Source organism: Podarcis melisellensis (assembly GCF_964234715.1).
Source record: "Podarcis melisellensis genome assembly, chromosome: 7".
In the NCBI taxonomy this organism is placed as follows: Eukaryota; Metazoa; Chordata; class Lepidosauria; order Squamata; family Lacertidae; genus Podarcis; species Podarcis melisellensis.
The window spans coordinates 53864853-53879831 of record NC_138539.1 but is presented as its reverse complement, the minus strand read 5'-3'; the positions used below and the strand labels follow the sequence as shown (position 1 = coordinate 53879831).

At 38.9% G+C, this 14979-nt stretch overlaps 1 protein-coding gene across 1 annotated transcript in view; it reads right to left on the bottom strand.

Annotated features, from left to right (window-relative positions):
* The window catches only part of ZNF407 (zinc finger protein 407), a 331643-nt gene that overhangs the window by 287935 nt on the left and 28729 nt on the right, over positions 1–14979 (bottom strand). The window contains exon 3 of the mRNA XM_081919417.1: positions 9126–9240. Coding sequence (XP_081775543.1) covers positions 9126–9240 — 115 coding nt within the window. The remainder of the gene's footprint in view (positions 1–9125; positions 9241–14979) is intronic.

Here is a 14979-nt window from a genome sequence, read left to right as displayed (position 1 = left end):
CACTTTTTCCTTGGTTATTATTTTCCTCAGAATGTTTCAATTGTGGGCAAGTTCAGGTGAATGCCTGAACATGACTTGTGTCACCTTAACAGTATTTAGCCAAAAGAGTTTTCTTTTTGTTTGCCAGGGCATAGCATCCCACAGTAGGTGGAGAGGGGAGGATGCACAATGGCAAAGCAAGAAAGACAGAGGTGGATGGACAGGCATCTATCTCTTGTGCATCACACGGGCAGTGATGGGCATATGGTCTGCCAGTCCGTCACTGTGTACAAAGATGTATGGCTTGAGATTAAGAAACAGCTAATCCTCTTTTAGCATGAGCTCAGCACCTCTTTCCCTGCTCTGGTTAAACAGAGCTGATCTGTTCACTTGTGGAGCACAGCTCAGGAGACAACTGGTGGGGGCCGCACCGATTCCCTAATGACGGTTAGCACTATACAAATGCCTCTGGGTTATTGGGTCTGGGCAGATGGGCAGGCTATGTAAGCCCGAGAAAAAGTCAAGAAGTATGAAACAGGATCCATCTGGGAACTGTCCTGGGCAGGAACTGAAAAATTCCTTCCTTTAGCAACTCCTTGCTTAGTTCCCATCTGCCTCGCTGCATCTCACTCTCTTACTCTAGTCTATGCCTTCCACGTATAGGTCTATTTCCACCCACCATGACCAGAACCCTGAGGCAGGAGGTGGTGTTTGAGAGCATTGGCCAAATGGTTAGGAACTAAACCCTGCATCCTGCTGCTTCCTCTATCAATGAAGATTGAAAACAAGTTCTCAAGTTTATAGGATGAGGACTATGGAACCTTACTATTTTCTTCTAATGTATACTATAATTCAAGCAGCGGTGCCTAGGAAACTGCCTTGATCCATCTAGCTTTATATTGTCTATACTAACTGGCAGCAGGTCTTCAGATGGGTTTTCCCCCCCCTATCCGGACCAATAATTGATCCTGAGCCCTTCTGCATGCAAAGTGTATGCTGTGACACTAAGTTAAAAGCTTAGCACGTGTTTGTTTAGCAGCTGCAGTGAAATGAGGCAAGCAATCACTCCTTTAGGAAAAGTGAGACATTCATGTATATTCTTATATGTCTTTTCAGTAGTTTATGCATGCTTAGCTTATTTCCTCAAGTTTTATCAGACAATGGAGCAGAGGCGCAGTGGTGGCATGCTTGTCAACCATTCTGTTACACAGAGTTTGTTGGAATCATTCAAGTCACATAGCGGAAGTGACCACAAAGGGCATCTAATCCAACTTCATTATTATCATCTCTTAATTGCTTCTTCTTCAGGCTAAACATACCCAACTCCTTCAAGTTTCCTCACAGTTCTTGGTCTCCAGCCCCCCTCCCCACCCCCAACATTTTTTCTTCCTTTCCTATGGACTCATTCCAGTTTGTCAATGTCCTTCTTAAATGGCTTTAGAACTGGACGCAAGACTCCAGATGAAATCTGACCAAAGCAGAATGGAGTGATGCCATTGCTTCTCATGATCTGAGCACAATACTTTTGTTGATGAAACCTAGAATTACATTAGCCTTTTTAGCAGCAGCAGATGATGCTGCTGCATCACAATGCTGAATTGTTTTAGCTTATGGTCTACTAAAAACTCTAGATCCTTTTCACGTGAACTGCTGTGAAGCCAAGTGTATCCATCCTCTGGTTCTGCATCTGATTTTTCCTACCTAAATGCAGACATTTACATAAGAAATTCACTTGGTTAGTTTTGACCCACTTCTTCATTCTGTCTTTATAATCTTTGATTCCCGATGGTTATCAGGAACTTCATTTTGCAAGGCACCACCAGCCTAGATATGCTTAGTATGGATATCACCCAACGTCATAATCGCCTGGTTTGGTATATGAAACTTGATGACTTCAATTCAAGGTGAACATTATGGCCCCATAAACTCTTCCTCATCTTGAATTATAATGTGAGCTGGAGAAAAACTTCTTCCTCTCTGTTCCTCTCTGCCACTATTCCACTTACCTGTCTTATTGGAAGTCTCCCTTCCTCCACTACGCAATGCTGGTCCTGGTCCTAGGACCCAAAGGACTTCTAGCTTCCACATTGGGCATCTGTAAAAGGGTCTTAGGCATTCTGACAAAACTACATTTTCCTACATTTGTTGTCACAGTACTATTTGAGAGGCTGCCAGCTATAACGTCCTGCTGTTGCCACCAGTCTAACGAAGTCAGGCAAGAGTTGGTGTTCATACAACCTAGACGGGAAGTGCAAAATGGTCTGAAGAGGGATTGGAATACACCAAACTCTTTCTGCTCCACTCCCTGGCAAAAAGGTTGTTTGCAAAGCCCAAATCAAAGTAGACAGAATTCACTATACATACACTGTGTACATACACTAGATGCTATGGGTAGCTTTCAGTTTTATTGCTGAACGTACACAGGATGGTCAATCTATATATTTTACCTATGTTTTGAAGAAAAATAAGACTAGTACTAATTTCTTCTGGAGAAAGTAAGCTCCCATTGAAACTAAATGGAATGTAAAAAAGGTAAAGGTGAAGGACCCGTGACAGTTAAGTCCAGTTGTGAACAACTCTGGGGTTCCAGCACTCATCTCGCTTTAATGGCTGAGGGAGCCGACGTTTGTCCGCAGACAGTTTTTCCAGGTCATGTGGCCAGCATGACTAAGCCATTTCTGGTGAAACCAGAGAAGTGCATGGAAATGCTGTTTACGTTCCCGCCAGAGCGGTACCTACTTATCTACTTGCACTTTGATGTGCTTTTGAACTGCTAAGCTGGCAGGAGCTGGGACCAAGCAACAGGAGCTCGCCCCATCACAGGGATTTGAACCGCCGACCTTCCAATCGGCAAGCCCTAGGCTCAATGGGTTAGACCACCAACGGGAATGAAGTTTAACTAATTTGATGATTTATTAAAAGAAGATAGGCCAACTGATGGTGGTCTCTGGCCTCCTTTGTTTGGGGCAATTATGACAAATTTAAGATCTAGATCCTTGAAAATAAACTTCTAAATAGGATCCTTAAGGAAAATACTATCTAGAATGTCTTCTACTCTTTAGCCAAGAGTCCTGTCAAGAACCCTGTCTCATCATCAAATCTGGTAATTTTTTTTAAAAAAATTATATGTCTAGACAAGAACTGCAATGTAAAATGGAGTCTAGATTCAGCCAAGTCTGCAAAAAGGCCTCTGAATCGTTACCAACTCAGACATGCATCTCAGCATTTCATTCTGTTGAATAGACAATACATTTTTCTCTATGAGAAATCCTATCCTATTGGACATAACCACACTTAAGTATAATAAATTCTATAGAGCAATGGCAACCAAGTGGGATGCAACATTTGCAATCATTTCAGTTTTATTAAACACGGGACATGTCCTGCAGCAAAAGCTTCTGCGATCCAATAATGTATCCTGTTTTTCCAGAACCATTCACAGAAAAAATAATAATAAAATGAAACACCTCTAGAAGAAGCAGTACTTGTTCTACGTGGCAAATATATCACAATCACATAGCTGCATGTATCTTTATAATTGCAGTTTGAAAGTGCATTGCATTAGGTTATATATAGTAGAGGTATGGGTATAAATCACTGGTAGTGTCCCTAACTCAAATACAAACATATATTCAGCTAAGTATGTACTTTTCATATCTTTTCACTTCAGCAAGTCCAACAAAAGCACTGCCATAACTCAACTGAAGTACAGGTGGATAAAAATACGTTTTTCATACAGCATTACAACTGGAAGTTGGCCTTGACTTTTCTGCTTCATTTGCCATACTGGACACTAACTAGTGAAGCATACTGCTAGCTATTCGATAGCAAGACCTTTCTGACACCTTTTAGCCCCCCCCCCTTACATGTTAAAGCAAAACACTGATTAATTTAAGCCCAGCCCTCAGAAAACTCTCAAGTACCAACATGTCCTTGTCCAACATCCAGCAGCACTATCAACAGATCACCAGAAAACATTTGGAAAACCTCTTGTTGACGAAAACCTCACCAGTTATTAAAATTTCATTGCAATATTTGAGCTATTGTATTTTTATCTATCTGTATTCCAGCTGAATTGTGGTACTAAAAACTAGTTTTTAATAAAGTTTATGACCAGCTGCCCTGAGCCCTCGAGGATAAGGTGGGCTATAAAGCTAAGTGACTAGAAACTGCAGCAAGAAACAACCCCATGAAAAAAAGGAGGCAAGGGCAAAACATATTGTGATATGTAACGAAAGGGTAGGAATACAACTGAAATGTGGCAAGTCTAACCCATGCTTTAAATCTCCTCTGAGTATAGAAGGAATAAAATCAGTCTACTGCTCACATGCTATCTTTGTACGCATAGTTTTTTGAGCATTTCTAAAAGATTTTTAAAATCGAAGTGTGACTTGACACTGAAATATATCATTATTTTCCTTTGTCACCACACACCCACAGGTTGAAGCATCGTTGTATCTTGGGTTGCTTCCTTTCCAGTACGGATAATTCTGTTGATTTGAGCAGCAGAAGCAAGCATTGTTTTATTTGGATACAGCTGTGGTTATGATGGCTGTAATTAATTGTTCAGTCAAAAAATGCAATACCATGGTGTATGTGATGATTTAAGCACACAACAGCTTTAGTTTTCAGAGACAACTAAAAATAGTGATTTTAATTTATTCCTGCTGCCTACAATTACTCACAACCATGTATTTTTAAATATTTCCAGCCTATAAAAATTACTAATTTTTGCCACTTGTGTTTATCTGCCTTTAGACTTTGATTTGGATAAATTAAGCTCTCAAGTGTTCCTTGCTTTATGAAACTCTGCATGTTGTACACTTCAACACAAATAAATGACTTCTACCATTAGAGGTTTAAATAATGTAATGTATTTCATGCTCAGCCTGAAGCGGGATTCCAATGAAGTTGCTAATGCACGTAATGATTAAGTGTAACTCAAATACTAACTGTGTTGTTGAAAACATGACAGGCAATAATTTGGTCTATTATATTCTGCCATTTAATTGCCTAGTACAGACATTCTCTGACACGTTATGAAGCAATGATTTACAATTATTCAAGCTGCAAAGGTCAGAAAGTGACATTATAATCATCTACACAGAGATCCCCTTCTAATGCACAAAAAATAGGTAATCTCACATAGAAATAGTTTTACTGAAGTTTCAACTTTCTATTTAAAGATTTATCTGGCCACAGAACAAACAGTTCACTGGCAGCAACACTAAGACGCATGTAAAAACCAAAAGTACATTTCCGTCTCTTCGTAATGATACATTTAAGAATGAATCTTCTTTGTTCTAAGCAGAAGCACTTTGGAAGCGCAAGTTATTGCTGTGCTGAAATAAGTATCTCTGTTCGTATAATCTGGAACTAATTTTTAAAAACCCAATATACACATAATTTTTTTTATTTGACAAAATAAATCCCTGGTAGCAAACCATAGAAAAGGAGTGATATGAATACTTGTTTCAAATATTTGTAGACTGTCAACAAGAAGCTTTTGAATCCATGAAACATTTTTAAAAATACTAACATATGACATACCCCTTCAATTTACTTCACACTTCTTTTCATGCCTCTTTGAAATAACAACTACCGAACACATATTGATTGATCAAGGCACTGGCAATATTGCCATGGTCAAACTTCAAATGAAGTTTCAAAATACTTCTCTAAATGATGTGTGGGAGAAGGAAACAAAACAAAAAAGTAAACTAAATACACCCCTGTTTTAAGGAAGGGGAAACTGTGTACTGCAAATAATGATTTGAAATTTGATCTGTGGTCACATTTTAATAGATACATTTTAAAGTAATTGAAAGAATGCAGAAAAAGGACAGATAGGTTGACTTCAAATGATTAACATTTTGGAGACGTAAAATCCTTCTACTGATTTCTATTGCAGTCATTTTATTTATACATAGCAACTTAAGAAAAACAGAAAGGAAGGTAAATAACCCTAACGTAAGGTGTGTGTTTTTAAAGCTCTATATCCAAAAGCAAAGGCAAGGGGAAAGTAGATGTATTTTTAAATGATAAGTTGCTCATAAATTCTGTTTAAAATCTGAAGTGCTGAACAATTCATTTTTCATGTACCTGAGGCATAAAATCTCAAAAGTGCACGATAAGCCTTTTCAGTACATTCCACTATGCAAGCTTTTTTAAAAAACAAAAACAAAAAACCTCACACACACAAGTAAATGCTGGGAAACCAGTGAGATTTTTTAATTTTCGTGTCATGAACAACTTCATAGCCAGACTTCTGAAAATTAAATTTAAATAGGTAGCAGTTGGATACTCACTGAAAACAGATCCCTTCTCAAATAAGGGATGCATTTCCCATTCATGAACATAATGCAAAGGAAAACAATCACCACACATCTGCCGATAAGGAAATGAGTAGCAGACGGTTTATTTCAAATGCTGAAAGATTAGTAGCTTCCAATTTCTATGGCAGAGTATTTCTACTGTGCAGCTGGAAAAAATTAAACTTCGATTTGAAACAATAAAAGCAACATGCAAAAACACTGCTGTCTTTCCACCCACAGCCCTTTGTGTCGACTGTGCTACACAAGATACAGTACATAAAATCTTCTGTTCATTTTTAGCATTTAGACTGGCAGTACTTTACAAAGGGTTTTCACTTTCCAATTCATAACAAAATTCAAGGCAATCAAGGGATATCTTACATCCACAATTATCCACAGCCTTGCACTGACATTTCACCTTGTTTAAAAAAGAAACCCCAAACAGGTTGTGATGCAATTGGGGAAACAAGTTAACATTCCACCTAATAGAAAGCTTGTTACAGTATTTGGAATCTAAAAGTCACCGGGTAGAATTTTTAACTACTGCAGAAAAGAAAACATAGTGCAGGACCTTCTGTTTGTGACAAAATTACCAAGTTAATGTTCCTGAAAGATCACTTCACCTTTTAAAACATGATTTTTTAAAAAGGTAAATTTATAGCAATTAAAGCTAATGAAGAAATGCAGCACTAGCTGCTTATATTCAGGAACTAATAGGTCCACTGAGCATTTCGAAGATTATTTAGCCATCAATGATAATGAATTGACATTGTCAGTGGTGTTAATGTACCAATGCTCTAACCTGATAGCCAATCCCAGCAATTTTATGTTGCCACTTTATTTTTAATCTACAAAATACCCTATCTTTTTGGTGAACATGGCAGAAATATAACACAGTGTATTATGCTACACACACACTAAAAGGTTGGCATATTAATTATTTGGCTGACAGTTCAAAGTGCACTGACCATCCTTCCTGCTTCGAATTCTCCTCTGAATTCATTACAATTTGGCAGATGACATTTCTTTACCAATTCAACCATGGTTATGTACCAATAGTTTTGATTTCTATCAGATTAAAATTTATTATTTTAGCTGTTCAGAACAAAAGGCCTATATGAGGAAGACTTTTGTGAATTTCTCTTTCCGTTAGCTGCCACGTGCACAAGTAACTTGACAGTATCACAAGTTAATTATGTAACATGACACAAGAACAATGAGATGAAATCTCTGGTTGTGGCATTCAAAGGAACTTTGACAAACGATAGATTTAAGTGTCCTGTTTTTTCGAATGACAAAACAGAACCAGCAACTTCTCTCCCCCCTCCCCACTCACAAATATGTAAGAAGATACTAACTGCAAGGGCTGCATCAGTCAATAAAAAATGTGTGTCAATGCCAAACCACCACCACCAACCCACAGACAATGTATAGTTGGCTACTCAGAGCCAAATTCAAGTTCTTTTTCTCAGAATCCATATTTATTCATTTTCAGACCAAAGTTATTGGTAAGTCAAGAGCGTCTTCCGCACAGAATTGTTGTCATTTATAAGACAGGCGGCTGCCAAAATGTAGCGTACACTGGTGGCATTCACAGCCAAAGGCCTGGAAGATCCTCCTCCGTTATTTTACAGTGGATAACTTTCATAATTGCTTCCACTGAGTTTTAAAGCAATTCAGCCATCAGCTCGCGATCCACTCCTCCCATCAGGAAATAAAACCACCCTTATCGATCTAACAGCACTTATTTGTATAGCAGGCACGTGAACCGGTGAGTTGCATTCTAATTTGTTTTTGAACATTTCACTCACTTTGTTCACAAGGCGTGTTTAATTGCAAGAGTTGACGGGATTAAAACCTGGCTGAAAAATATTCCTACCCACCCACCTCTCTGTACTGGCGTGCACTGTATGATCCATCTGAACCTCTGCCATTCTGCGTACTAGTCATCAGGCTTCTGCAGCAACTTAACTTGTTTTGAGGAAAGAGCTTTTATATGAAGCATATATTAGCTAATTCTTTTAGCATAATAACATTAAAATACACTTTTAATAGAAGCGCGGTACTAAAACCCACCTCTGAATGTCCTATGATGTACCATATATGCCATGGCATTTTAAAACCTTTTAAACATTTCTGCTAAATTAATTAGTTTTGCATTAAAGAGTCTCTGAGCCTCCCTATTAAATGCAACACATTTGAAGGACAATTAAACATTACGAATGGTCCTTTGGACGGAATAGCCATTACAAGGGGGAAAGAGAAGAAGAGGTTTTTCTGAGGCAATACAACATACGCAAGATGTCTCTGATTTTATACACACACACACACACTCCTCTCGTGTGCAGCAATATACGCAATTCTTTGGAAGTTTTCTTTTCCTGTGTCTCCTGCAGTGCAAAAACTCTACGGGAGCCCATAATCTGTTAACTGAGCTCAAAAAGGAACAATATATAGCACAAATGCATGTATGTGCACATATACACAAAACATATACTAAATTGAAGTCTATATTATTTTTCATGCCTTTAAAAAGGAATTTACAGTTCTCCCTGGCAATGTGAATGAACATCCTATAATTTAGTCAATTTACAGATTACAGGTTCAAATTGACCTTGTAGCCCATAAAATTGCTCATCTGCAGTACTGGATTAGAAGTAGGAAAAGAATGTCATAACTGTATTTAAGGAATTTACCATAACAATGGGAAGGAGGATATGCATGCATAATTTTAGCCCCTCTTGCTCACATCCCCATTTTGAATGCTGAAACAATGCATAGCCTACACTCCTCTCTGGTTAACCAAGGGAGGAACGGTTTCAATTTACTCACCCACAGACATGACACTTGTATTCCCTCATCCCAAGGTGCCTCTTGACATGGTTTCTGGCATCTCCTAGTTGAGCTGTTGCAAAGTGGCAAATCTTGCATTTGAACGGCTTTGATCCTAAGTAAAATTTAGCATAAAGATAGGAGTTGAATTAGAATATTATATTACCCTTGGATAACGAAATCACAGTTTGTGAAGAAAATAGCCTTTTGATTTTTTTAAATTTTATTTTAAGTGGGTGGAGGTTGGAAATTAATATCCAATATTTAACCTGTTTCAGAATCTTGCCTAGCCCTGAAAAGAAATTTTTCTATTGCATACATTTATAACTCCAGGGATACCGTTAGGGTACGTGCCACATATTCCTCATTAAAGATACTTCCCCGAAGTTCAAACACAAAAGTTAAGCAAGAATGGGTTTTCATTAATGAGCACTCACTTATTATAGAAACAGTATCGATAATTAGAAGATGAGACACTTGGGGAACTTTAAAATGAGGCCACAAAACTTTTTCCATAGTTTTCACCCATTATAATGCGGCTAGAACTCAGGTTATAACCCAGCAGAAGCCTGTTCTAGTTCATTTCAATGGAACTCATACTGCAGTGGTTTCTGATGAACTGTGCCAGGTCTCATGGCCATTTGTTAAGGTGGAAGTATCATGACAAGGCGATCTTTCCCCTCCACTTGTACTCAAAGTGGTCTTGCAAAAGCAAAATGATAATCCATTACATCCCAGAAATGGCTAGAAAAATGGACTGCTGAAGAAGATCATGTTAACCTCGAGTTTCACCACCTAGAGAAGCTTTCGCAACATTATTTACCATGGTTTGAATCCAATGGTGTCCCTCTGCTGATGGAACACTCCAGGATTTAATGGAGGCTTCCATCTGTAGAAAAAGGGGTGATTTTTATTTATTCCCCCTGCACCCCTGTGCCCCCACAAAACAGCTTCAGAGGTCGATCAGACACTTTGGAACAATGTGGAAAGTGTTGCAAGGAACTGCATGGGGGAGGATGAATTGGAAAAAAAGTTTTCCTTCCCATTCTTCAAGGGGAAGTCTCTGCTGGATCAAGGAGCCTGAAACAGAAGGTAAACAATTGGATACAGCAGAGATGAGGAACCTGTGGCCCTACAGACATTGCCGGACTACAATTCCCATCATTCTTAAACATTAGTCATGTTAGGTGGAGCTGATGGGAGCTGAAGTCCAATAACATTTTGAGGGTCACAGGTTCCCCATCTCTGAAATACAGTGGTACCTCGGGTTACATACGCTTCAGGTTACATACGCTTCAGGTCACAGACTCTGCTAACCCAGAAATAGTGCTTCAGGTTAAGAACTTTGCTTCAGGATGAGAACAGAAATTGTGCTCTGGCGGTGCGGCAGCAACAGGAGGCCCCATTAGCTAAAGTGGTGCTTCAGGTTAAGAACAGTTTCAGGTTAAGTACAGACCTCGGGAACGAATTAAGTACTTAACTCGAAGGTACCACTGTACTATAAAGAAGTATTTTAAGTTAACTTTTAAAAATGGTTATGTGACCTGAGAGTTTGGGAACTTCCATACTTTGCACGAATGTTGTATCCCAACGGTCAAACACAGTGCTTCTCAAAGCTACTAATTCTTAAAATGTAAAGGGTTGCTAAAGGCCATTACTTCAAAAGAGTGAGAGCCATTCCCGCTTTCCCAGTGTATCTGGAGGTTTTTCTCAGATGCACTTGTTGCTTCTGGGCATGGTCAAGATCTGAGGAGCACAGAAAGCTGCCTACACCGAGTCTGGTCCATCTAGTTCTGTATTGTTTACAACAGCGTTTCCCAAACTAGGGTCTCCAGACTCTAATTCCCATCATCCCTGACCACTGGTCTTGCCCGCTAGGGATAATGGGAGTTGTAGTCCAAATACAGCTGGAGACCCAAGTTTGGGAAATGCTGGTTTACAATCACTGGCAGCAGCTCTCCAGGATTTCAGACACGGGTCTCTCCCAGTCCTACTTGGAGACACCTACTAGGACTTTCTGCATCCAAGGCAGATGCTTTACCCCTGAGCTACGGAATTTCCTGTGGGTGGATGTGCTTCATGTAGAGGGTGCTAAGTGAAAGATTGCTCATGCACAATTTCCACAAAAGTCAACCAGCTTCATTTGGTAAGAACTGGTGTACCTTTTAAAAAATGTTCAATTTGCAAGATAAATATATTTGAGCAGATTACCTATTTTGACTATGCTACACTCTCTGATAAGGAGTAAATTTAAACCTTAGTACCGATATTTTAGGCCTATCTTGCTCATACGCTTTTTCCCCCTTCCTTTTTGACAATACCGAAAGAATGATTCATTGCCTTTCTGTTGCAATGACATGCGGTGTATGAATATACAGTGAATAAAATATTACACCTTTATGACTGTTTTATGGTCAGGAATTTATGATTATTCTGAAAACTAGAAGTATTGACATTTTGGCTATTATTTATTTCAAGAACAAACTTTAACTGCCTAGAACAGACCAAAGAATTATAGGATTTCCCCACCCCCACCCCACAAGAAAGCAGAACTCGCTTGTTCTTTTGCAACACAATCAGGCCAAGAAAAAAAAAGTAAAACAGCACACTGCAACTAAAGTTGACTTTCTGATCAGATTGAGGCAATTATATTATCACAAAAATGCAGTCATTAAACCTGGCAGGTGTCAGTACTGGGATATTAAGTGGCAACATATCATTTTAAAGTATGTCATGACCCTTTCCAACTTTTATAAGACCAGCAGATCTCTCTATATCCATAAATCCCAGAATTGCAGTTAAAAGTAAGTGCAATATGCTTGCAGATACTTCATATTATATTTGGGATATGTTTTGTGAAGAACTTCCTCCAATATAGTTAAGCATAATATGAAATATGGGATCTTTAATAAATATACATAAAAGAGCTCGGATAAGAAAAATGTTACAGTACATCATACTTGATCAATGAACCTTTCTGCTGTGCCCTTGAACACAGAATATCTGCAAAGAAGACTTTGTTTAAATTGAGGATCTTGGTTAAAAAAAAATTCAGAGTCTTAAATTTCAATTTAATTCCCAAAAGCTGACGAAAAATGAAGCATTTAATTTTAATCTTCCAACAGAAATAAAAAAGTCAACAGTACTAAGCACGGGCAGACAAGGTTGAATATTTCACAGTTCAATGACAATGAAGCCAGATCTCTTAATACTTCCATTTCTACTGTTAGAAGTAGATGTAAAATATATTTAGCACCTGAATGGTTATATCTAGTCAGCTTTATATGTTTAAATGTCAAAAGCAGGTTGAGTCTGCAGCTAACAGCGATCACATTCTATCAATCAAACTGGAAAATTCCAGTTTATTTAAATTATCCTGATAAAACTGAATTAACCATTAATTTAGCGGCATTCCGTATCAACACTGCATTCTATAAAGGGACCTATGAAAATAAAAGAAATTTGAGTAAAGTCAGTCTACCTCCACATTAAATATAAAGTGTTGAAGTTGACGATCTAACTCACCAGTTTAAAGACTGATTAGGCAATATATAATGCCAAGACTAAGACTGGCTATGGTAAAGCAGTCTATTCGTATTTATATGTCCATTTTATTTCAAAAAGCTAAAATATCCTGCAGCTTCAGCCCCACTTTCATTTGGATTCTTTTCCCAACAGAAACATGTTAAATTTGTTCCAATTCTGTTATTACTGGTGCTCCATGGGCTCTAACCACACACTGTTCTTCTTTAAGTGTCAAAATTCCAGCAATACTATTGGGCCCATTCAACCTTTATGCCCTGAAATACTTAAAAGTTTGGGGCCAATTCTCACAGTGTGAGAATCATTCCTTGCAATGTTACATTAATTTTTCATTATCAACAAAGATTGTAGCATCAACAGCAACATGTTAGATTATGATTATCATCCCATAATTTGAAAGATGTTGAATTATAGGTTATTAATAGTTAAGTCTCATGCATTTTTTAGCAACTAGGAGGACCAGGCCAGTGTAGTTTAGTGGCTAGTGTCATATTATTACTTAGGAGACCTGGGTTCAAGTCCCTACTCAACCATGAATCTCACTGGGTGACCTTGAGCCAGTCACTATCTCTCAGCCTAACCTACCTCACAAGGTTTTTGCGAGGACAAAATGGAGAGATGGGAGGGGGGAGCCATGTACACTAGAGGAAAGATGGGATAGAAATTCAATACATAAATAAATAAATATTGGCAATGGTTTTAACAAACAATCCCACAACCCCAATTGCCCACCATGAAAAAATGCTTTGGAGACAGATAGCAGTTCCAGCATGGGTTTGTGGTACAGGGCCAAGTACTCACAAGAAAAATGTCAAACAAGGCCATCTTAAGAGTGTAAATTGTCACATAGACCAGGGGTGGGATGGGAAGGCTGATCTCTGATGATTTGCAACAAATCATCAGTTTGAAACCCAACGATGTAAACACAGCAATGACTAAAAGACTCCCCCCACCCCATGCCCTAAATTAGGTTGGTGAAACGAAGAACACTTGGGAAAAACCAGGAGTTCTACCCAGAGCTTTTTTCCAGTTCTGGCACCTCTCAGGTGCCATTATAAGAGAACAAGGAAGGCATTGGTGGTAGGTTCTGACACCTCTTTTTCTAGAAAAATAGCACTGGTTGTATCCAAAAAGCAGTGCTGAGCAATGCATCCATGACTGGACACGTTAGTTGGCTACATCCCCAGAAGTTGACTTTTTTGTCCTGGGCTAATAATGCCCTCAGTTCTTAGTATATGCCAGCTATCCTGAGCTGCTATTTTGAACCTGGTCCTGGTCCATAGCCTTCTAGTAGAAACATGTAAGTTGATCTCAGAGAGCTGAAGCTTGCCCATCCCCGCCATAGAGCTTTGCCACTGTATGTCTTCCATTCCTTACCCTATTATCTATGGCTAAAACTCCCAACTATGCCTTGGCAATTAGTGCAATTTCATCTTTCCAGTGCACCACGCCAATATCCTTCCTACCTCTTAAATTAATTCAAAGTCCTTCCACTAAAATGTTGCCTTTTGTTTCAGTTTTTAGCAGAAAATAAGAGATGCTGAGCCGCCACCAGTTCTTGAGAAGCCAGGCTCCTCCCTCCATCAGCTGTTGCCTTAGGGCAACAGAAGAGAGGGAGAGAGAAGGGATACAGGAACATTCCCATCTATGCAGTGGAAAGACTGGTACCTTTCAGCTCCTCTTCTCCTCGATGTTTCTATCCCAGCTGCTTCTTAGAAGAACTGGTAACTAAGAACTGGTACCTGAGTTTGCTTATTTCCCCCTCCATCTCAATCCATTTTTCTTTAGGGTCATGTCTTTTTATATTGCAAGCTGCAGGGGTAAGGACTGCCTTGTTTTCATCAATCTGTAAACCACTCTGTGAGTCTTTTTTGGCTGAAGAGTTGGGTTGTTGTTGTTTTTTTAATAAAATCGATAATGACCCTTCTTCTCCTGCATCCTCACTGCATCACTATCATTTTCTACATCAATCTCATAGGTCATTTTCACAACGCCCTCCTTTTGGCCGCCTTCCCTCGTTCATTGCCTCAAGTTTGTCTGTTCATTTGTGCAAGCTCATCTACGGTGTGCTCATTTCCTCCTTCCCTGCTCCCATTTTCATGACATCAAGACTAAAACTCCATCTCAAGTCCCTGAGCAAAATCAACTTTCTCCACAAAGTCTTGCCAAATCCATGGCAGCCAAAATGTTCTATGCTTCCTTCTTCCCAAGTTCATTATTCTCCTGTCCTCTCCCTTACACTTTTGTTTTATTTACACTGTAAACAGGCATCACATTAGACCAGCAAATAACCGATTAGCAAATAAATGGA